Source organism: Xenopus tropicalis, chromosome 3 (assembly GCF_000004195.4).
Source record: "Xenopus tropicalis strain Nigerian chromosome 3, UCB_Xtro_10.0, whole genome shotgun sequence".
Classification (NCBI taxonomy): Eukaryota; Metazoa; Chordata; class Amphibia; order Anura; family Pipidae; genus Xenopus; species Xenopus tropicalis.
The window spans coordinates 141,529,162-141,554,728 of NC_030679.2; the positions used below are offsets into that span (position 1 = coordinate 141,529,162).

General features: G+C 50.0%; 1 protein-coding gene across 1 annotated transcript in view; it reads right to left on the bottom strand.

The window, feature by feature from the left end:
* The window catches only part of LOC100497914 (complement C3), a 79,063-nt gene that overhangs the window by 49,975 nt on the left and 3,521 nt on the right, over positions 1-25,567 (bottom strand). Inside the window, exons 2-14 of the mRNA XM_031899480.1 lie at positions 24,334-24,526; positions 23,959-24,121; positions 22,820-22,890; positions 11,473-11,567; positions 10,854-10,936; positions 9,646-9,733; positions 8,518-8,620; positions 7,213-7,330; positions 6,394-6,509; positions 4,268-4,414; positions 3,853-4,062; positions 940-1,143; positions 488-649 (exon numbers count right to left, since the gene is read on the bottom strand). Coding sequence (XP_031755340.1) covers positions 488-649; positions 940-1,143; positions 3,853-4,062; positions 4,268-4,414; positions 6,394-6,509; positions 7,213-7,330; positions 8,518-8,620; positions 9,646-9,733; positions 10,854-10,936; positions 11,473-11,567; positions 22,820-22,890; positions 23,959-24,121; positions 24,334-24,526 — 1,753 coding nt within the window. The remainder of the gene's footprint in view (positions 1-487; positions 650-939; positions 1,144-3,852; positions 4,063-4,267; positions 4,415-6,393; positions 6,510-7,212; positions 7,331-8,517; positions 8,621-9,645; positions 9,734-10,853; positions 10,937-11,472; positions 11,568-22,819; positions 22,891-23,958; positions 24,122-24,333; positions 24,527-25,567) is intronic.

Consider the following 25,567-nt stretch of genomic DNA (forward strand, 5'->3'; position numbering starts at 1 on the left):
GATAAATTAAACAAAGAAGGTTGTATTAAGGATAGTAGAAGTTGAAGTTTTTGGAAAAGTTAAATTTGCATTCATATTGCTGTAGGGACTAGTTATAAACTGAAACATGCAAAGCTTTTTGCTTCCTATAGTGCTCATACATTCATTGCTCACTGGGTATTTGCTCTGTTACAGGAGAAGTCCCCTCAATTCCCCCTGCAGCCTCCCATTAACCTCCATCACTGGTGGGTTTTGGCCTTACAAGGCACCTTACAAGGCACGTTACATCATTTTCAGGCCAAGGACCGGCTACACTACTGGTTTCCGACAGTTCCAATAGAAGCCAATTGGAGGCAGCAGGGTAGTTTTGTCTGCCAGTTGCACCCATAGGCAAATTAAGATGACAGAAAGTCATAAATCCCAGGCACAGAATAATAAGACTATATAACAACAATGAATAATTTCTCTTGGATGGATGAACATAACACATATGGGAAGGGTTTCTCACCTTACTCTGAGTGAGTTTATACTTCTTGTTCAGCAGAAAGACCCCTTTATCCACAATCACGAGTCCCACCTTGGCCTTGTGGTCGGCTGTGAGTTTCAGTTGCACGGTTGCCGGCAGTTTTTGGACTGCGTTGTCCTTGTCCTTGTAACCTGTCACCTCCAGCTGTGCAAGAACCATAAATATGTCAGGTTACTTATTGTAGAGGAAAAATACATCTGTCGCTCTTCTGTTGTCCCTACTGTTATCAGACCAATATGCTCTTTATTCATTATCCAATTTACATTTGGTAGAAAACTGTTTTTTGTTTTACTTAACTTTGCATTTTTAATCAGTCCTATCCACATCCATCACAGCCTTTATATAGTACCTTCCCCCATATGATTGCTGTTAATCCACCAACCGTCTACACCAGATTCCCCCGTACTGTAATAGATTTCAACATGGAATCTCACCGTGCCCATGCAGGTATCTACCACATCCACCCAGACAGAGTCAGACACAATATTACGTCCTAAAATTGTTGTCACCATGTAATAGGCCACAATACGGAAAGATGGTAGGTAGTCCTCAGTGACCTTCAGAGACATGGCGACCACGGGCTGATTAGCCAACCGTTCCTGCCTGCCCACCTTTATGATCCGCCCCCTGCTCATGACCTGGAGGAGAAATGATACGTAGTTAAAGTGAAAGTAGGTTCCTTGGTAAAATGAAAGTCTCTCATTGGCCGATTAGTATCAGTTACCAATCACTTAGCTAGGTGTGTGAAGAGTCCTCATCCTCAGGCTTAAATAATGTCCTCCTGGTCAACTGCTATTTTGAAAGGGTAGTAAAATAAACCCCACCACCTGCCAGAGGGCCAGAGGTTAAGGCGGGCTACAGTACAGGACACCGAGATCATGCCCTAATGTGACCATTCCTTATTAAAGCTGGGGTAACAGGAACACCATGAATGCGGTTAGTAGGTGACAGGCCAGTACCTTGCGATGGTATGCTTCAGAAATGTTGCATAGTAACCCTAGAAAATATATTTAAAATAATCCACAGCTGTCACTTGCCAAGTGTAGAGCTCAAAATGGTGAGGGACCTACTCTACATTAATCCCTGGGAGTCCATTGAGGTGAACAGTGTGATATACCTGTAGATAGGGTTAGCACCTGTCCAGTTTTGACCGGGTTTTGGTAGGGCTTTCTGGGTCAAAACTGCCTGCTCAGTTTTCCCAATTTGGAATTCTCCAAGTCTGATGCAGCGATTGGCCAATCATGTCATAGCCCCTGTGATGTAACTGCCCTGCCCAGTGACGTCACACTCCACCTCTCGGTCTGCAGTGTATGAGCAGCAGAGGTGGCAACCCTACCTGTAGAGGGCACTATACTTTCATTCTGTCCTGTCTCCAACCCACTATATGGCTAAATAAAATAATGCCTCATTACTATTACAGAAGTACCTTTCTTCAGTGGGAGTTCAAAAAACATTTATTTCATGGTTAAGAGCCACTGGTGTCTTTTAGTTCTATTATTTCTACCGGCACAATCTACAATTACAGTTCCATTACGATACCTATCCTCCAGTGAGGGCTCAACTGGGTGAGAGGGTTGCAGTGTATCAATAGGGATCAGTGAGAATACTCAACAACACCCCCCCCCCATGAAACGGAGATGTGGAATGGAATTCCAGATCTGGACTGGGGTTCAAAATAGGCCCTGGCATTTCAATTACTCAGAGGCCCAAACAGCCCCCCCATAGGCCCAATAAATAGTGAGTGTCTATGGCACCTTACAGCAGCCCCTCTGGCATTTGCCTGAACCCACAGATTGCCAGTCTGGGCCTGATTTTCAGTACACAGAGGCCCAAACAGCCCCCCCATAGGCCCAATAAATAGTGAGTGTCTATGGCATCTTACAGCAGCCCCTCTGGCATTTGCCTGAACCCACAGATTGCCAGTCTGGGCCTGATTTTCAGTACACAGAGGCCCAAACAGCCCCCCATAGGCCCAATAAATAGTGAGTGACTATGGCACCTTACAGCAGCCCCTCTGGCATTTGCCTGAACCCACAGATTGCCAGTCTGGGCCTGATTTTCAGTACACAGAGGCCCAAACAGCCCCCCAGCAGCCCAATAAATAGTGAGTGTCTATGGCACCTTACAGCAGCCCCTCTGGCATTTGCCTGAACCCACAGATTGCCAGTCCGGCCTGATTTTCAGTACACAGAGGCCCAAACAGCCCCCCATAGGCCCAATAAATAGTGAGTGACTATGGCACTTTAAAGCAGCCCCTCTGGCATTTGCCTGAACCCACAGATTGCCAGTCCGGGCCTGATTCATGTTATGCCCATTCATAGCATCAGAAAGACTCAGTTAGGCCCATAATGATCAGTTGTCCCCTAATTCTGCTGTCCATTATGTTAAAAATAAACTGGGCAAGTTTTGCCCTAAGCTGGCCATACAGGCACCGATATTAGGTTTGGTACGATAATTGGTGAGTGTATGTCGGTGTAACAAAATGTGCCTTACCGGCACGGCGGGGACGCCCGCCGCGCCGTCCTCTTCATGCGCCGGCTTCCTTATAGTGGGCGCGCGCGTGCGCGCTTCCGCATTTAAAGGCGCATGCGCGCTGGCGTGATGACGTCAGCGCGCAATGGCGCGAAATTCAAAGGTATTTAAAGGGACGGTTGTTTACATTTTGTTGCCCGTGATAGGATTCGATTCCTGGTGCCTTCCTGAGCCTTGTGCATTCTTGTTCCTGTATATCTGATAGTATTTCTCCTGTTTTGACCCGGCTTGCTCCTGACTATTCTGATCATCCATATCTGACCTCGGCTTATACCTTGACTACGATTTCGTCTCATCCTGTTGTATTGATTACCCAGTTTGACCCTTGCCTGTCTGACTCTCCTTGATTGCTGCCCGCCCCGACTTAGCCTGCCTGAAGACGACCTTGTTTAACCCTATTTGTACCGTGATCTTTGGCCTAACTGACTTTCTACAGTCGTGCCCCATTGCTAGCCAGAACTCCTGCTTTGCACCTCTCGTATAAGTCCAGGTGGCATCCGAGTAGCTGAGGGCTCCTCCCGAAGCCAAAGGCGGTCACACTACTGGTGAAGCACGAGCCGAGACCAGGGTGCTTGGCACTAGCTCTGGTATTGGGTGCCGACCGTGACAGTCGGATTAACAAGATGATCAATATCGCAATAATTATCATTAAACATGTGAAATGTGAATTTATCAGTAAATGCAATCGCTGACATACTCTGTATTGGTCTATGTATATGTCTGAGGGCAATGGAGTTTTGCGTGTTCACAGGGTTATATGTCTGGTTATATAATTCAATAATTATAATTATATAATTTTTGTACAAATTGGTTACCAAATAGGTGAAATGCCGGATTTGGTCTGCAACGTCTGGGGAGACATTTTTGTAGAAATTCACTGTGAGAGTGTCTCCCAGTTTTAGCTGCGATCCAGGGACGCTGATGTGCAGGTAATTCTTAAACCAGTAGAAGGGACGGTAGGCTTTAGCAGACATAGTCGCAGTTGCTTGATGCTGGGGTTGCACACCTTTCTTGTCTGTTTTGACCTGATAACAGAAAATATAAAACATAAGGCAGTATCCTGGGAGCCCTACATATACTTCTATGTCTTCCAGTGGCTTTGCCTATTCTGAAAAATGTTGTCCAGCCCAATAGGCACAAGCTATTGCGAGCCTTCCCATGATGCCTGAGCCCAGGCAACAGTTTTACTTAAAATTGCTTTCCTTTAAAAACAACATATTTGGTACTGACAGAAATAGGCATCGCTGCCGTTCCTTCTCCAGGGTTTAGTGTCAGCCTAGCGGTGCCGTCAGCTTGAGTTTCCCCACGAAAGTTTCCCGGATGAACCACCACGGGGATCCGATTAGCAGGTGAACCATCGGGATTGGTTACAAGAACCTGAAAGAAAAAGAAATGCGTGATATATATATATATATACAGAGAGAGAGAGAAGGATTCTACCGTGCAATTTTGACTGAATTGGCTATTAAATATGTTATAGTTACTTTTATAATTACCCTACTGAGAGGAACTGAGGAGATTACCTGGGGGTGAAAAAGGGTTGGTGAAAGTAATTCCAAAATGTGGTTGTGAACCATTATGATAACCCAGTTCCTTTAAGAGCAGGCCTCTATAATCTAATATACGGTATGATAAGTGAGATATTTTGCTACATCTAGGGGCACATTTATCAAAGTACGACAGGTCCGAAATACAAAAAATTCATATTTGTTTGTACTGTGCGTACTTTCTGCGACTTTTTTGTACTTTGCACGACTTTTTAGCACTTTGCAGCAAAATTTGTGCAACAAAATCATATTGTCGCACCGAGTACGAAAGTTTTGGATTCATTCAAGCTTTGGTATCATGACTTTCCTTGGGCCGGGTTGGAGCTGCAGAGTGCCATTGAGCCCTATGGGAGACTTTCCTTGGGCCGGGTTGGAGCTGCAGAGTGCCATTGAGCCCTATGGGAGACTTTCCTTGGGCCGGGTTGGAGCTGCAGAGTGCCATTGAGCCCTATGGGAGACTTTCCTTGGGCCGGGTTGGAGCTGCAGAGTGCCATTGAGCCCTATGGGAGACTTTCCTTGGGCCGGGTTGGAGCTGCAGAGTGCCATTGAGCCCTATGGGAGACTTTCCTTGGGCCGGGTTGGAGCTGCAGAGTGCCATTGAGCCCTATGGGAGACTTTCCTTGGGCCGGGTTGGAGCTGCAGAGTGCCATTGAGCCCTATGGGAGACTTTCCTTGGGCCGGGTTGGAGCTGCAGAGTGCCATTGAGCCCTATGGGAGACTTTCCTTGGGCCGGGTTGGAGCTGCAGAGTGCCATTGAGCCCTATGGGAGACTTTCCTTGGGCCGGGTTGGAGCTGCAGAGTGCCATTGAGCCCTATGGGAGACTTTCCTTGGGCCGGGTTGGAGCTGCAGAGTGCCATTGAGCCCTATGGGAGACTTTCCTTGGGCCGGGTTGGAGCTGCAGAGTGCCATTGAGCCCTATGGGAGACTTTCCTTGGGCCGGGTTGGAGCTGTAGAGTGCCATTGAGCCCTATGGGAGACTTTCCTTGGGCCGGGTTGGAGCTGCAGAGTGCCATTGAGCCCTATGGGAGACTTTCCTTGGGCCGGGTTGGAGCTGCAGAGTGCCATTGAGCCCTATGGGAGACTTTCCTTGGGCCGGGTTGGAGCTGCAGAGTGCCATTGAGCCCTATGGGAGACTTTCCTTGGGCCGGGTTGGAGCTGCAGAGTGCCATTGAGCCCTATGGGAGACTTTCCTTGGGCCGGGTTGGAGCTGCAGAGTGCCATTGAGCCCTATGGGAGACTTTCCTTGGGCCGGGTTGGAGCTGCAGATTGCCATTGAGCCCTATGGGAGGCTTCCAAAATCATGCACAGAAGGATCAAAGTCTAATTCGAATTTTTCCCATTTCGGGATTCGAACTCGTACTTTGATGAAACTGCCCCCAGGTGTACATTGGGTTATTAGGAATTCATAGCTCAGGGTTCTTAAGGTTGTAAGTTTAGATTAAAAAACTGTAGATGTTAAAGCCAGCCATACACACAGGCCAACATTTGGGATATATAACTATCTGGCCCTGGGATGGGTACAGACTTACCGCCTGTATGGTAATTGCAGAATTGAAGTTAATGGCCAATGGGGGGATAAGTAGGATTCTAAATTAAGATGTGAGACCATAGAATTCTGCTGTAGCGGATCAGCCCCTACCTACTCTCATGGGGCTTTCTGTTATGGCCAATCAGTAGCGGTATAGTTACTCACCCTGGTTACTATGCAGATCCCAACATAAAGATATTATCAGATAATCTGGTTACTATATATTATGGAACAACCGCTCGTGAGTCTCTGGCTCTGGGAAGTTCAGACAGGAAATTACCGTTAAATCGTAAGACAATCCAGGCTTGAAATACTGTGGGGATTTGCTGAAGAGGATTCTGTAAGGAGATGAGACGATATAGATTTCCTCCAACTGAGCTTCTACCATGTCGGTGCCTGCGAGAGACGTACAGTTGGTACAGACGGCTGGGGAGATCTGACCCACAGTTCTACTCACACATATCTGATAATCACAACCCAAAGAATCAGGTTTCCAGAGGAAATTTACAGGCTTCTAATAATGTGATGCAGAACGTAAGCTCTGTGGGGCAGGGACTTTCCTACTTTGTCTCCACTTAATCTCTGTATACACCTGTACCCCCCAACTCATACACCTGTACCCACCCAACTCATACACCTGTACCCTCCCAACTCATACACCTGTACCCCCCAACTCATACACCTGTACCCCCCAACTCACACACCTGTACCCTCCCAACTCATACACCTGTACCCCCCAACTCATACACCTGTACCCCCCAACTCACACACCTGTACCCTCCCAACTCATACACCTGTACCCCCCAACTCACACACCTGTACCCTCCCAACTCATACACCTGTACCCTCCCAACTCATACACCTGTACCCTCCCAACTCCTACACCTGTACCCCCCCAACTCATACACCTGTACCCTCCCAACTCATACACCTGTACCCCCCCAACTCACACACCTGTACCCCCCCCCAACTCCTACACCTGTACCCCCCAACTCATACACCTGTACCCTCCCAACTCATACACCTGTACCCTCCCAACTCATACACCTGTACCCTCCCAACTCATACACCTGTACCCTCCCAGTTTCTCAGTTCTTACCTGTTGCAGTGACCACAGAGACTGTCATATATAACTTGTAGTTCAACATCTCAACTGCACTAAGATACTTCCGAAGGTGTACCCCTTTCAGCTCAGCACGTCCTTCACCTTCACTAATCTGAGTAAAGGAGGTGCAGCACAAATTAGAGAACAGCAGGACTCATTTATGGATGCAGTGAAATGAGGTAAGAGCACCATTCGGGCTCACATTACCATGTTTTTAACCCACAATACAGAGAGGGTTATTGAATCCCAGTATAATAATGGGGACCCACTCAGTAGTTTCTCCTGCTACTTTCCGATGTACCGATATGGTTGCAAATTTGCCTCCATCGTGAAAAAAAGTTTCCTCTTTATGCATTTGTGGGCCAGTGCTATCACTTCCGGTACATGGTGTCAATAGTGCAAGATTCACTTGGTGCAATGTGATCTGTGGCTACAGAAGCAAGTGACTAATGGAACCCCAGCATTTATGCCAGGCCCAGACTGCTGGTGGTTTCTGGGTCCCCTTGGATTCATAGCTTGCACAGCTCATTAGAGCAAGGTGGGCAAGTGTACTGAGGCATATATGGATCCATGTACCCGTTAGAATAGCCCCAAGGTTGCTCAGTTTGGCGGCCATTTCAGAGCTTTCACCCCAAGCAGGGATGGCAAGAAGTCTGACATTAAGAATAATCTTATTATCTGTAGGTTTAGGACTCAGAGACCTAGGGGGAGTAGATAGCTCTACCTGTAGTATGACTAAGGCTGAGGGCAGGTGTGTATTGTGCCCAAACCTCCCACTGCCACTTCCTGTTCACTTGAATGGAAAACAAACAGTAAAGGACTGGGATGTGCTGGGCCCACCAGCTGCCATCTCAGAACCCCGACCACCCCAGCCTGACCCCACACACCCCTCCTGCCCTTGACACATGCCCTCCCACCAAACCTGCCTCCCGCAGCCACAGCAAATTTATCCCCCACCCCAGTCCTGGGCAGAATGCCACCCTGGGCTGGTGGGGTCCACCCATTTTTTTCCCCGTGCCCCCCGCCCATTCTGATGCTGAAAATGCATGATTTTTAAATCTTTTTTTGAAATGTGTTACCCATTCAGGTAGTTGAAGGGACATGTCTACCAGAGGAGAATGTGCCAAGTGTGCCAAAGCCCTAAACACTTCCGTATGCCAGTCTGTCATGCTGAGTATTTACTTGCACCCCAGGGCCCCTCATTTGGTGTTATAGAGAAACGGAAGAGCAGTGAAGTCACAGTAAGAAGAGATCAATGACTTATTATAAAAAAAGGAATGACAAACATTTCTGTGCTACCTGTACTCTCGCTAGAGACTCTGGGATTCCTGTCCTTATGCCGTCCTTCTGTACCCCAAAGAGCACGAACGCGTGTCCTTCCACAGGCCTCCCAAACAGGTAGCTGGGCACATAGAGCTGATATTAGCCCCCGGGGTGTCACTGACCCCTATACCCCCACTCACCCTGCACAGATACTCACTGAGTGTCACTGACCCCTATACCCCCACTCACCCTGCACAGATACTCACTGAGTGTCACTGACCCCTATACCCCCACTCACCCTGCACAGATACTCACTGAGTGTCACTGATCCCTATACCCCCCACTCACCCTGCACAGATACTTACTGAGTGTCACTGATCCCTATACCCCCCACTCACCCTGCACAGATACTTACTGAGTGTCACTGATCCCTATACCCCCCACTCACCCTGCACAGATACTCACTGAGTGTCACTGATCCCTATACCGCCCACTCACCCTGCACAGATACTTACTGAGTGTCACTGATCCCTATACCCCCCACTCACCCTGCACAGATACTCACTGAGTGTCACTGACCCCTATACCCCCACTCACCCTGCACAGATACTCACTGAGTAGCACTGATCCCTATACCCCCACCCACCCTGCACAGATACTCACTGAGTGTCACTGATCCCTATACCCCCACTCACCCTGCACAGATACTAACTGAGTGTCACTGATCCATATACCCCCCCACTCACCCTGCACAGATACTCACTGAGTGTTACTGATCCCTATACCCCCCACTCACCCTGCACAGATACTCACTGAGTGTCACTGACCCCTATACCCCCCACTCACCCTGCACAGATACTCACTGAGTGTCACTGACCCCTATACCCCCCACTCACCCTGCACAGATACTCACTGAGTGTCACTGACCCCTATACCCCCACTCACCCTGCACAGATATTCACTGAGTGCCACTGACCCCTATACCCCCCACTCACCCTGCACAGATACTCACTGAGTGTCACTGATCCCTATACCCCCCACTCACCCTGCACAGATACTTACTGAGTGTCACTGATTCCTTTACCCCCACTCACCCTGCACAGATACTCACTGAGTGTCACTGACCCCTATAGCAGAGAAATAAATCTATTTACAAGTACTTACTGTGCCTCAATATTCACTGAAAATGTCTCAGAAGAAGTATAATAGAAACTATTTTCTGGCTTCAGAATGACTTCTATTGTGGGCAGTACTGCAAAGAGAAAAATGAAACTGCTTTAGCTGAAAAAAAGCTACAACTACAGGTGTCCAGTGCTATAAAGTGGCAATTTCGATTGGGTGGGGTTGCCACCTTTTCTATAAAAAAAATACTGGCCTCCCTTTCTTTTTAACCATTTTCCCTATCAATAACATTGGCATCAGTAATTGTTTTTACAGACCAGGCCACTTAAATCCTGGCCAGCAGGGCTGTATCTATATTTAGGCATCCAAGGGCCTGCGGCAGTCTTAGGGGGGTAGCCCTTGGGTGGGTATATAATCAATAATATAAAATAATATAAAATATATTACATTATATATATTATATATATTATATATATATCTAATCAGAGCGGGTACTGGGAGTTGCAGTTCAGCCACACAGTGATTCAAGCGCCCTTTCTTTGCACACTTGTTGCATTTTATTTATTTCACTGGGATTTCCCGCTCCTTTTACACAGGGTGATTCACTTCTCTTGCACTTTCTACTCATTTTTGGTTTCCTTTGTAATTGTTTTATTTAAATTGTGTCTGTACAGTGTCTGGTGTTTAGACACGCCCACTCTATGATGTCATCAAGGCTTGCCACTGCTGGGTTTATCAGGGGGGTTTGATTGCCACATCTGCACTTTGAGAAAGGCTGCTTGTGTGGCCGAAACGTCAGTCCTTGATCCAAATAAAATTTTTTTTTGTTTTTTGCATCTAAGACCTGAGTGTGCGGCATATTCTTTCTAATTTTGTATGCTCACTTTATACTGCACCCAGGCAAATTATTACTTCATTATACGTGAGTGCCTGTTTTCACCTGTTCCTATATATATATATATATATATATATATATATATTTCTTAGCCAAACTTGGCGGCGGATCCCATGACTATAATGGGCATGTGTGGCGCTATTTCCTGTAACCTAGGGGTGTAGTTGGTCCGACACCGGACCTAAATACAGCCCTGCCAGCCAGTTGGCAACCCCAGATTGGGTTCTGCTTAGCACTTCCACTACAGATACAATATAAATGACTTCCCAACTCATAGTTTTGTGGTTCCCTTCTGTCTGTACCATGTGATGTTTGAGACAACGCCATGCTGTGTTGCAGAAAAATATCTACTTACCGTATTCCTTCACTTCAAAATTGGTGGTGTAATTCTGCTGAGGGGTGTCTTCATACTTTGCGGAGACGGTCCATATCCCGACGCTGCCAATTTATTAGTGCAGATACAAAGGAGATATGGTTATTTGCCATGAAAACAGCTGAGAAACAAATGAAAAGAACCCAGTAGATACTGGAACAGCATAATCGGTTGGGTTATGTAATTATCATGAGCACCAAGTACAACATTAAATGTGGCCGTTCCCAGGACAAGGCTGTAAAATGAGTTCTGATTTCCATAAAATGTTTTGGGGCAATGGCTGCTAAAGACGTGATTTAGAGGTGAACCCACATTAGTGCTGTTACTGTTATTGCTGTCATCCTGGTTCCACAAATCGACAAATGCGCCCCTACTTATGTATAGTCATGCCCCGTGTTGTCCAAACTCCTATCATTTTTCGCCAAGTCCTCCTTCTTCTAGGCCCTCAATGCAGCACTCTCTTGGTGTCTAAATGTGAGACAGCACCCACACGTAAATGGCCATTTATGACTACACATTTGGTGTTTGTGTTGGCAGGGTGTTGGTGTACTGTGTGTGTGTGTCAGTCAGTCTGTCTGGGTGTATTAAGCTTGTTTCTTACCTCACAAGCTTGGGCAGATCATATGTCTCAGACAAGATCCCTGATTTGCTGGCAGGGTGAAAGGCCTCTCTCATCACAACGATGCCATCTGGGTTCTACAGAGACAAGGCCTTTGTTAAACTCACAGTTATGGCTGAACATACAGAAGGACCGTACATCTAGTTTTCCCACACACATGCACATATGGCAAAGTCTGGCAAATTGTAAAAACTGAAACACTAAGTATAAATTGATAGAGTAAGGCGCCTTCATGGTCTAGAACAGTGCTGTACAACTGGGGGCCCACAGGCTGCATGCGGCCCGCGACCCCCCTCTGTGCGGCCCCCCCACCAGTCTGGCTGCTTTGATGGTTTACCTTTGTGTAAGCTTTAAATGGTATCAGTACTGAGATTAACTTCCCCCCTGCATGGTTAACACCTCACATTCAGGCTGTAAAACCCCTGTATTGTTTAAAAATTTAACCCCCTGTACTGTTCACACCTTTTAGTGTCTGCATTGTTCACCCCCTGCATTGTTAACACCTCAGGCTCACCAACATTGTTCACCCCTCAGACTGTGTAAGAACATATACTGAGATGGAACTGCAATAAAAAAGTTTTTATAATATATAGTTATTGTGCAGACTGTAGGAGCAGTGCCAGCATTGTGTCACTGTATGCTGCCTGTGTGTGCCATACTCTTCCTGCCCTATGCTGCCAGAGTATGGCACACACAGGCAGCATATGGCAGGCAGAGTATGGCACACACAGGCAGCATAAGGCAGGAAGAGTATGGCACACACAGGCAGCATAGAGCAGGCAGAGTATGGCACACACAGGCAGGGTAGGGAAGGCAGAGTATGGCACACACAGGCAGGGTAGGACAGGCAGAGTATGGCACACACAGGCAGGGTAGGACAGGCAGATTATGGCACACACAGGCAGCATAGGACAGGCACAGTATGGCACACACAGGCAGCATAGGGCAGGCACAGTATGGCACACACAGGCAGCATAGGGCAGGTAGAGTATTGCACACACAGGTAGGGTAGGACAGGCAGATTATGGCACACACAGGCAGCGTAGGACAGGCACAGTATGGCACACACAGGCAGCATAGGGCAGGCAGAGTATGGCACACACAGGCAGCATAGGGCAGGTAGAGTATTGCACACACAGGCAGGGTAGGTCAGGCAAAGTATGGCACACACTGGCAGCATAGGGCAGGCAGAGTATGGCCTGTCCTACCCTGCCTGTGTGTGCCATACTCTGCCTGTCCTACCCTGCCTGTGTGTGCCATACTCTGCCTTCCCTACCCTGCCTGTGTGTGCCATACTCTTCCTGCCTTATGCTGCCTGTGTGTGCCATACTCTGCCTGCCATATGCTGCCTGTGTGTGCCATACTCTGGCAGCATAGGGCAGGCAGAGTATGGCACACACTGGCAGCATAGGGCAGGCAGAGTATGGCGCAGACACAGGCAGCATAGGGCAGGCATAGTATGGCACACACAGGCAGCATAGGGCAGGCAGAGTATGGCACACACAGCCAGCATAGGGCAGGCAGAGTATGGCACACACAGGCAGGGTAGGGTAGGCAGAGTATGGCAAACACAGGCAGCATAGGGCAGACACAGTATGGCACACACAGGCAGGGTAGGTCAGGCAGAGTATGGCACACACAGGCAGGGTAGGGCAGGCAGAGCATGGCACACACAGGCAGGTTAGGACAGGCAGAGCATGGCACACACAGGCAGGTTAGGACAGGCAGAGTATGGCACAAACAGGCAGGGTAGGGCAGGCAGAGTATGGCACACACAGGCAGGGTAGGACAGGCAGAGTATGGCACACACAGGCAGCATAGGGCAGGCAGAGTATGGCACACACAGGCAGCATAGGGCAGGCAGAGTATGGTACACACAGCCAGCATAGGGCAGGCAGAGTATGGCACACACAGGCAGGGTAGGGCAGGCAGAGTATGGCACAAACAGGCAGGGTAGGGCAGGCAGAGTATGGAACACACAGGCAGCATAGGGCAGGCAGAGTATGGCACACACAGGCGGCATAGGGCAGGCAGAGTATGGCACACACAGGCAGCATAGGGCAGGCAGAGTATGGCACACACAGGCGCCATAGGGTAGGCAGAATATGGCACACACTGGCAGCATAGGGCAGGCAGAGTATGGCACACACTGGCAGCATAGGGCAGGCAGAGTATGGCACACACAGCCAGCATAGGGCAGGCAGAGTATGGCACACACAGGCAGGGTAGGGCAGGCAGAGTATGGCACACACAGGCAGCATAAGGCAGGAAGAGTATGGCACACACAGGCAGCATAGGGCAGGCGGAGAATGGCAGACACAGGCAGGGTAGGGAAGGCAGAGTATGGCACACACAGGAAGGGTAGGAAAGGCAGAGTATGGCACGCACAGGCAGGGTAGGACAGGCAGAGTATGGCACACACAGGCAGCATAGGGCAGACACAGTATGGCACACACAGGCAGGGTAGGACAAGCTGAGTATAAAACACACAGGCAGGGTAGGGCAGGCAGAGTATGGTACACACAGCCAGCATAGGGCAGGCAGAGTATGGCACACACAGGCAGGGTAGGGCAGGCAGAGTATGGCACACACAGGCAGGGTAGGGCAGGCAGAGTATGGCACACACAGGCAGCATAGGGCAGGCAGAGTATGGCACACACAGGCGGCATAGGGTAGGCAGAATATGGCACACACTGGCAGCATAGGGCAGGCACAGTATGGCACACACAGGCAGCATAGGGCAGGCACAGTATGGCACACTCAGGCAGCATAGGGCAGGCAGAGTATGGCACACACAGGCAGAATAGGGCAGGCAGAGTATTGCACAAACAGGCAGGGTAGGGTAGGCAGAGTATGGCACACACAGGCAGGGTAGGGAAGGCAGAGTATCACACACACAGGCAGGGTAGGACAGGCAGAGTATGGCACAAACAGGCAAGGTAGGGCAGGCAGAGTATGGCACAAACAGGCAGGGTAGGGCAGGCAGAGTATGGCACACACAGGCAGGGTAGGACAGGCACAGTATGGCACACACAGGCAGCATAGGGCAGGCAGAGTATGGCACACACAGGCAGCATAGGGCAGGCAGAGTATGGCACACACATGCAGCATAGGGCAGGCAGAGTATGGTACACACAGCCAGCATAGGGCAGGCAGAGTATGGCACACACAGGCAGGGTAGGGCAGGCAGAGTATGGCACAAACAGGCAGGGTAGGGCAGGCAGAGTATGGCACACACAGGCAGCATAGGGCAGGCAGAGTATGGCACACACAGGTGGCATAGGGCAGGCAGAATATGGCACACACTGGCAGCATAGGGCAGGCACAGTATGGCACACACAGGCAGCATAGGGCAGGCACAGTATGGCACACTCAGGCAGCATAGGGCAGGCAGAGTATGGCACACACAGGCAGAATAGGGCAGGCAGAGTATGGCACACACAGGCAGGGTAGGGCAGGCAGAGTATGGCACACACAGGCAGCATAGGGCAGGCAGAGTATGGCACACACAGGCGGCATAGGGTAGGCAGAATATGGCACACACTGGCAGCATAGGGCAGGCACAGTATGGCACACACAGGCAGCATAGGGCAGGCACAGTATGGCACACTCAGGCAGCATAGGGCAGGCAGAGTATGGCACACACAGGCAGAATAGGGCAGGCAGAGTATTGCACACACAGGCAGGGTAGGGTAGGCAGAGTATGGCACACACAGGCAGGGTAGGGAAGGCAGAGTATCGCACACACAGGCAGGGTAGGACAGGCAGAGTATGGCACAAACAGGCAAGGTAGGGCAGGCAGAGTATGGCACAAACAGGCAGGGTAGGGCAGGCAGAGTATGGCACACACAGGCAGGGTAGGACAGGCAGAGTATGGCACACACAGGCAGCATAGGGCAGGCAGAGTATGGCACACACAGGCAGCATAGGGCAGGCAGAGTATGGCACACACAGGCGCCATAGGGTAGGCAGAATATGGCACACACTGGCAGCATAGGGCAGGCAGAGTATGGCACACACTGGCAGCATAGGGCAGGCAGAGTATGGCACACACAGCCAGCATAGGGCAGGCAGAGTATGGCACACACAGGCAGGGTAGGGCAGACAGAGTATGGCACACACAGGCAGCATAAGGCAGGAAGAGTATGCACACACAGGCAGCATAGGGCAGGCGGAGAATGGCAGACACAGGCAGGGTAGGGAAGGCAGAGTATGGCACACACAGGAAGGGTAGGAAAGGCAGAGTATGGCACGCACAGGCAGGGTAGGACAGGCAGAGTATGGCACACACAGGCAGCATAGGGCAGACACAGTATGGCACACACAGGCAGGGTAGGACAAGCTGAGTATGGAACACACAGGCAGGGTAGGGCAGGCAGAGTATGGTACACACAGCCAGCATAGGGCAGGCAGAGTATGGCACACACAGGCAGGGTAGGGCAGGCAGAGTATGGAACACACAGGCAGGGTAGGGCAGGCAGAGTATGGCACACACAGGCAGCATAGGGCAGGCAGAGTATGGCACACACAGGCGCCATAGGGTAGGCAGAATATGGCACACACTGGCAGCATAGGGCAGGCAGAGTATGGCACACACTGGCAGCATAGGGCAGGCAGAGTATGGCACACACTGGCAGCATAGGGCAGGAAGAGTATGGCGCACACACACACAGGCAGCATTGGGCAGGCATAGTATGGCACACACAGGCAGCATAGGGCAGGCAGAGTATGGCACACACAGCCAGCATAGGGCAGGCAGAGTATGGCACACACAGGCAGGGTAGGGCAGGCAGAGTATGGCACACACAGGCAGCATAGGGCAGACACAGTATGGCACACACAGGCATCATAGGGCAGGCAGAGTATGGCACACAGGCAGGGTAGGGAAGGCAGAGTATGACACACACAGGCAGGGTAGGACAGGCAGAGTTTGGGACACACAGGCAGGGTAGGGCAGGCAGAGTATGGAACACACAGGCAGCATAGGGCAGGCACAGTATGGAACACACAGGCAGCATAGGGCAGGCATAGTATGGCACACTCAGGCAGCATAGGGCAGGCAGAGTATGGCACACACAGGCAGCATAGGGCAGGCAGAGTTTGGCACACACAGGCAGCATAGGGCAGGCAGAGTATGGCACACACAGGCAGCATAAGGCAGGAAGAGTATGGCACAAACAGGCAGGGTAGGGCAGGCAGAGTATGGCACACACAGGCAGCATAGGGCAGACACAGTATGGCACACACGGGCAGCATAGGGCAGGCAGAGTATGGCACACAGGCAGGGTAGGGAAGGCACAGTATGGCACACACAGGCAGGATTGGACAGGCAGAGTATGGCACACACAGGCAGGGTAGGGCAGGCAGAGTATGGAACACACAGGCAGCATAGGGCAGGCACAGTATGGCACACACAGGCAGCATAGGGCAGGCACAGTATGGCACACTCAGGCAGCATAGGGCAGGCAGGGTATGGCACACACAGGCAGCATAGGGCAGGCAGAGTATGGCACACACAGGCAGCATATGGCAGGCAGAGTATGGCACACACAGGCAGCATAAGGCAGGAAGAGTATGGCACACACAGGCAGCATAGGGCAGGCGGAGAATGGCACACACAGGCAGGGTAGGGAAGGCAGAGTATGGCACACACAGGAAGGGTAGGACAGGCAGAGTATGGCACACACAGGCAGCATAGGGCAGACACAGTATGGCACACACAGGCAGGGTAGGACAAGCTGAGTATGGAACACACAGGCAGGGTAGGGCAGGCAGAGTATGGTACAAACAGCCAGCATAGGGCAGGCAGAGTATGGCACACACAGGCAGGGTAGGGCAGGCAGAGTATGGCACACACAGGCAGGGTAGGGCAGGCAGAGTATGGCACACACAGGCAGCATAGGGCAGGCAGAGTATGGCACACACAGGCGGCATAGGGTAGGCAGAATATGGCACACACTGGCAGCATAGGGCAGGCACAGTATGGCACACACAGGCAGCATAGGGCAGGCACAGTATGGCACACACAGGCAGCATAGGGCAGGCAGAGTATGGCACACACAGGCAGCATAGGGCAGGCAGAGTATGGCACACACAGGCAGCATATGGCAGGCAGAGTATGGCACACACAGGCAGGGTAGGACAGGCAGAGTATGGCACACACAGGCAGCATAGGGCAGGCGGAGAATGGCACACACAGGCAGGGTAGGGAAGGTAGAGTATGGCACACACAGGAAGGGTAGGACAGGCAGAGTATGGCACGCACAGGTAGAGTAGGACAGGCAGAGTATGGCACACACAGGCAGCATAGGGCAGACACAGTATGGCACACACAGGCAGGGTAGGACAAGCTGAGTATGGAACACACAGGCAGGGTAGGGCAGGCAGAGTATGGTACACACAGCCAGCATAGGGCAGGCAGAGTATGGCACACACAGGCAGGGTAGGGCAGGCAGAGTATGGCACACACAGGCAGGGTAGGGCAGGCAGAGTATGGCACACACAGGCAGCATAGGGCAGGCAGAGTATGGCACACACAGGCGGCATAGGGTAGGCAGAATATGGCACACACTGGCAGCATAGGGCAGGCAGAGTATGGCACACACTGGCAGCATAGGGCAGGCAGAGTATGGCACACACTGGCAGCATAGGGCAGGCAGAGTATGGCGCACACACAGGCAGGATAGGGCAGGCATAGTATGGCACACACAGGCAGCATAGGGCAGGCAGAGTATGGCACACACAGCCAACATAGGGCAGGCAGAGTATGGCACACACAGGCAGGGTAGGGCAGGCAGAGTATGGCACACACAGGCAGCATAGGGCAGACACAGTATGGCACACACAGGCAGCATAGGGCAGGCAGAGTATGGCACACAGGCAGGGTAGGGAAGGCAGAGTATGACACACACAGGCAGGGTAGGACAGGCAGAGTATGGGACACACAGGCAGGGTAGGGCAGGCAGAGTATGGAACACACAGGCAGCATAGGGCAGGCACAGTATGGTACACACAGGCAGCATAGGGCAGGCATAGTATGGCACACTCAGGCAGCATAGGGCAGGCAGAGTATGGCACACACAGGCAGCATAGGGCAGGCAGAGTATGGCACACACAGGCAGCATATGGCAGGCAGAGTATGGCACACACAGGCAGGGTAGGACAGGCAGAGTATGGCACACACAGGCAGCATAGGGCAGGCGGAGAATGGCACACACAGGCAGGGTAGGGAAGGTAGAGTATGGCACACACAGGAAGGGTAGGACAGGCAGAGTATGGCACGCACAGGTAGAGTAGGACAGGCAGAGTATGGCACACACAGGCAGCATAGGGCAGACACAGTATGGCACACACAGGCAGGGTAGGACAAGCTGAGTATGGAACACACAGGCAGGGTAGGGCAGGCAGAGTATGGTACACACAGCCAGCATAGGGCAGGCAGAGTATGGCACACACAGGCAGGGTAGGGCAGGCAGAGTATGGCACACACAGGCAGGGTAGGGCAGGCAGAGTATGGCACACACAGGCAGCATAGGGCAGGCAGAGTATGGCACACACAGGCGGCATAGGGTAGGCAGAATATGGCACACACTGGCAGCATAGGGCAGGCAGAGTATGGCACACACTGGCAGCATAGGGCAGGCAGAGTATGGCACACACTGGCAGCATAGGGCAGGCAGAGTATGGCGCACACACAGGCAGGATAGGGCAGGCATAGTATGGCACACACAGGCAGCATAGGGCAGGCAGAGTATGGCACACACAGCCAACATAGGGCAGGCAGAGTATGGCACACACAGGCAGGGTAGGGCAGGCAGAGTATGGCACACACAGGCAGCATAGGGCAGACACAGTATGGCACACACAGGCAGCATAGGGCAGGCAGAGTATGGCACACAGGCAGGGTAGGGAAGGCAGAGTATGACACACACAGGCAGGGTAGGACAGGCAGAGTATGGGACACACAGGCAGGGTAGGGCAGGCAGAGTATGGAACACACAGGCAGCATAGGGCAGGCACAGTATGGTACACACAGGCAGCATAGGGCAGGCATAGTATGGCACACTCAGGCAGCATAGGGCAGGCAGAGTATGGCACACACAGGCAGCATAGGGCAGGCAGAGTATGGCACAAAAAGGCAGCATATGACAGGCAGAGTATGGTACACACAGGCAGCATAAGGTAGGAAGAGTATGGCACACACAGGCAGCATAGGGCAGGAAGAGAATGGCACAAACAGGCAGGGTAGGGAAGGCAGAGTATGGCACACACAGGCAGGGTAGGACAGGCAGAGTATGGCACGCACAGGCAGGGTAGGACAGGCAGAGTATGGCACACACAGGCAGCATAGGGCAGGCACAGTATGGCACACACAGGCAGAATAGGGCAGGCACAGTATGGCACACAAAGGCAGGGTAGGGCAGGCAGAGTATGGCACACACAGGCAGGGTAGGGCAGGCAGAGTATGGCACACACTGGCAGGGTAGGACAGGCAGAGTATGGCACACACAGGCAGGGTAGGGCAGACAGAGTATGGCACACACAGGCAGCATAGGGCAGGCAGAATATGGCACACACTGGCAGCATAGGGCAGGCAGAGTATAGCACACACTGGCAGCATAGGGCAGGCAGAGTATGGTACACACAGGCAGGGTAGGGAAGGCACAGTATGGCACACACAGGCAGGGTAGGACAGGCAGAGTATGGCACACACAGGCAGGGTAGGGCAGGCAGAGTATGGCACACACAGGCAGCATAGGGCAGACAGAGTATGGCACACACAGGCAGCATAGGGCAGGCAGAAATATGGCACACACTGGCAGCATAGGGCAGGCAGAGTATGGCACACACTGGCAGCATAGGGCAGGCAGAGTATGGCACACACAGGCAGGGTAGGACAGGCAGAGTATGGCACACACAGGCAGGGTAGGGTAGGCAGAGTATGGCACACACAGGCAGCATAGGGCAGGCAGAGTATGGCACACACAGGCAGCATAGGGCAGGCAGAGTATGGCACACACAGGCAGGTTAGGACAGGCAGAGTATGGCACACACAGGCGGCATAGGGCAGGTAGAATATGGCACACACTGGCAGCATAGGGCAGGCAGAGTATGGCACAAACAGGCAGGGTAGGACAGGCAGAGTATGGCACACACAGGCAGGGTAGGGCAGGCAGAGTATGGCACACACTGGCTGGGTAGGACAGGCAAAGTATGGCACACACAGGCAGGGTAGGGCAGACAGAGTATGGCACACACAGGCAGCATAGGGCAGGCAGAATATGGCACACACTGGCAGCATAGGGCAGGCAGAGTATGGCACACACAGGCGGCATAGGGCAGGTAGAATATGGCACACACTGGCAGCATAGGGCAGGCAGAGTATGGCACAAACAGGCAGGGTAGGACAGGCAGAGTATGGCACACACAGGCAGGGTAGGACAGGCAGAGTATGGCACACACTGGCTGGGTAGGACAGGCAAAGTATGGCACACACAGGCAGGGTAGGGCAGACAGAGTATGGCACACACAGGCAGCATAGGGCAGGCAGAATATGGCACACACTGGCAGCATAGGGCAGGCAGAGTATGGCACACACTGGCAGCATAGGGCAGGCAGAGTATGGCACACACAGGCAGGGTAGGACAGGCAGAGTATGGCACACACAGGCAGGGAAGGGCAGGCAGAGTATGGCACACACAGCCAGCATAGGGCAGGCAGAATATGGCACACACAGGCAGGGTAGGGCAGGCAGAGTATGGCACACACAGGCAGCATAGGGCAGGCAGAGTATGGCACACACAGGTGGCATAGGTCAAGCAGAATACGGCACACACTGGCAGCATAGGGCAGGCAGAGTATGGCACACACTGGCAGCATAGGGCAGGCAGAGTATGGCACACACTGGCAGCATAGGGCAGGCAGAGTATGGCGCACACACAGGCAGCATAGGGCAGGCATAGTATGGCACACACAGGCAGCATAGGGCAGGCAGAGTATGGCACACACAGGCAGCATAGGGCAGGCAGAGTATTGCACACACCGGCAGGGTAGGGAAGGCAGAGTATGGCACACACAGGCAGGGTAGGACAGGCAGAGTATGGCACAAACAGGCAGGGTAGGGCAGGCAGAGTATGGCACACACTGGCAGCATAGGGCAGGCAGAGTATGGCACACACTGGCAGCATAGGGCAGGCAGAGTATGGCACACACTGGCAGCATAGGGCAGGCAGAGTATGGCACAGACAGGCAGCATAGGGCAGGAAGAGTATGGAACACACAGGCAGGGTAGGGAAGGCAGAGTATGGCAGGTTTTTGCTGTATTACCAACATTAATATGGGTATGGTCATGTGATAACACAGGTGTGGTTTCAAGTGCATTTGGTTTGAAAAAGGGGAGTGGTCAAAACTGGCTTGCATTATCGGCCCTCCACCATGTAGGCTGGAAAAAATCCTGCCCTCGGTACCACAGAAGTTTTACAGCACTGGACTAGAAGTTGAGTTTTGAGCAAGAAAGACACCTTTCTGGATGATATAACATTATCCTGCAGGGCTCTTTTAAATGGAAACAAAAATATAAACATAACAGAAAAATATACTACTACTACTACCACTACTATTGCTACTATTACTACTACTAATAATAATAATATATGAGGCAGGGGATCTCTTCTCTGCTTCCTCCTTAATTCCCCTTAAGTTTTGCTATGATTCTTAAACTAATGTTAGTATATAACTCTCATTGACTCTAGCTCCATGCTCATGACTCAAACTGCCTACTTATGACTCTAGCTGCCTACTCATGACTCTAGCTGCCTACTCATGACTCTAGCTGCCTACTCATGACTCTAGCTGCCTACTCATGACTCTAGCTGCCTACTCATGACTCTAGCTGCCTACTCATGACTCTAGCTGCCTACTCATGACTCTAGCTGCCTACTCATGACTCTAGCTGCCTACTCATGACTCTAGCTGCCTACTCATGACTCTAGCTGCCTACTCATGACTAACAACATAATTATTGTCCATCCCACCAAAACTTCAATCAACACAAATGTGGTCAAATTTGGAATAAGTCCCATAGAGGAGCTGACTTTTTCTATTATACATTTATTCTGTCATTCCTTAGTTTTGTTGTCTTCCAAGCCAATAAGGCTACCGTATTTTAGTCATTGACAACTAGAAATACTGTAAAATACTGTATAACCCATAATATCCTCCGTCAGGTTGCATTGCAGGAGGGGATTTGGTCTTGGTCAATGGGCCCACCAGTTTTTTTTCCTGGTATCCAGCCACCCCAGTCTGACCCTAACAAGAACAGAAGACCTACCACAAATTCGACGACCATTGGTTTTGTAATTGGATTCATCTTGTAGTTCATGGAGAAAACCCGATACATAACTGTGGAGAAATAGATTGAGTATGTTGGTGAGAATACAAAGGGCATTGCTGTTTGACTGAAGAGCAAGAATGTGACCAAGAGTAGAGGAAATTGTATCGTATTGAAAAGATCCATCGGCCTTTGTCCTCCACAGCTACATAACTGCCTGTGGCTATGGTAGACCCCACCCCCTGTTCTTCCCAACAATACCCTCCCACACTACCAATGAGAGGCAGCATCAACCACTCATATAATTGTCTACATTGAGCCCTGTGCTGCCTGCTGGGCTTTCTTGTAATCCTCCAATGAACCAAATCAGATAATGTTTAACTAAAATATATATTTAAAGGAAAACCATAACCCCAAGAATGAATACTCAACAGATTCTTTACTGACCAACAGATTTTTTCTTTATTGATTCGAATTTTTAGCATTTTCCGAGATTTACTATTCGTCAAAACGGCTAAAAATCCAAACCCTTTCCCGGAAGATCTTTCTTTTTCTTTAAACTTTAGAGGCTTTCGATTTTTGGCGCAAAAATTCAATAATGTAGAGGTTTTGGTGCAACAATTCTAAACTTTTGAGTTTTCGCAGCAACAATTGAAAAAAAGAAGCAGTTGCTGCGACTTTTTCCTGCTCCGACTTTTCATATGGGATTTTTTTGTGTGTAAATTTTAGACATTAGAGAAAATGAGTTTAGTCAAATTTTAAAACATGAGAATCTATAGCGTTTTAGTAAAAGTGCCCATTTATTTCATATTAAGTGGCCAATTTAAGAATCTCCCCAAACTGGAATATATATATCAGTGAATATTGCCCTTTTACATCTTTTCCCTTGAACCACCATTTTGTGATGGGCTGTGTGCTCCCTCAGAGATCAGCTGACAGGAAGTGATGCAGCTCTAACTGTAACAGGAAGTAGTGTGGGAGTGAAAGACAGAACTTTGTCCATTAATTGGCATTAATTTTTCTCTGAAATTTTTCAGCTTTACCCTTTAACTTCCACAAGTGCAACAACAGGTAAATTAGGTTGTGGTGTCAATAAATAATGGCTTCCTATATCTCTCAGCAGCCATGATCAGCCTTACCTTTAGATCCTGGGGTGTAGATAGTCTTGTCTGTCTGAATGAAGATATAGCCACTGCTGTATTGCAACATCACAGCTTTCTCCAGTGTACATGAACCAGACCTCACAATGACATACACAAACTGATTGTTTCTTGTCTCTTTGGGGAGTTGGTCAGAGGGAATCTGGAGGAAGACAGGCTATTAATACAATATAGGCACAACTCAGACAGTAAAGGTGCGGAACATCTCCCATATTACACAGGGTACGACACAAAATGCTCTCATCCTACCAAACACAACAGAAACGCAATAACAGCTCTCAGAGCCCCACATATATTCACTGGCCGCATCATGGGCAGCCATTTTAGGTAGAGTCACGTGTCATTCCATCTTACCTTTACTGTGCCACTTCCAAGAAACCCATTGTTATTATTCAAGGAGACTTTGGCTGATGCAAGACTGAGTTTCTTCTGAGGGAAGTCCTGGATGAGGATGTTGGCCTCAAATGCAGAGTTGTGTCCTTGAGCATCTACCACAATGGTCTCTTCCGTCTCTACACGTAGCAAGCTTGGTGTTATCAGAGTGCATCTGTGGGGTAGATATATGGTTTGAGTGCTCTACTACAATATCCCCCAGATGTGTTCCCTTTTGTATTAAAAACCTCTGAGCAATGGGTTTGGCCTACAGAAAGGGTAAAGGTATTAGAGCTCATTTATGCCCATTAAACAGTGCGCATAGTAGAACACCTACGGGTCATTATGTGAGAAGCCAATAGTGCAATGAAGAGTGGGGGGATCTCAGCTCTTGTGTTACCCAACAGTACAGGCACCCTAGTCTAAGAGCCAACTTACAAGCATAAATAAAACCATAAGAACCCTGGGAAAATAGTCATTAATACAATTATATACAGTTCTATAAAGCACGCACTGAGTTCTTGAACAACTATAGTGTACAAGGTTATTGTGATACTAATATCTACAGTTAGTATAAGTGATTGTATATATAGTTTATGTATGTGAGTGTATAGATTGGTAAGTATAGGTTGTGTGTGCTGGGTTTACTTGGATGGGTTGAACTTGATCGACTCTGGTCTTTTTTTTCAACCCTATGTAACCATGTAACAAGCATACAGCACTCAACAAAGTGGCATCTGATTGGTACCAACCATAGCTTTGCTTTACAACACAGTGGGGGCAAATTTATCCATGGGCAGTAACCTATGGCAACCAATGAAGTTGTTGCATTCATTGTTCTGCCTACAACTGAAAAAATTAATCACTGATTGGTTGCTATGGGTTATGGATTTGCCAACCTGGCAACTACAAGGTGGCACAAAGCAAAATTGGTCATATAGTTACTTATTTGCTTTAATTTAAGCCTATGTATTCCCTCCTGAAATGTAATTCTTATCTACGGGTATTATTAAAGGGGGCACGTTATCCTAAGAAATAATTCCAAATTGTATTCAATTGTGTTCGTCAGGTAAAATAAACCTCACTTACACTATATAAATTATATTAATCTTATTTTCTTCACCCTTGGAATTCACCATTGCAGCAAGCAGGCAGCCGCCATTTTGTGGACACTGTTATTAAGGAAAACTTTGCATCCTGTCAATGTTTCTGTGCC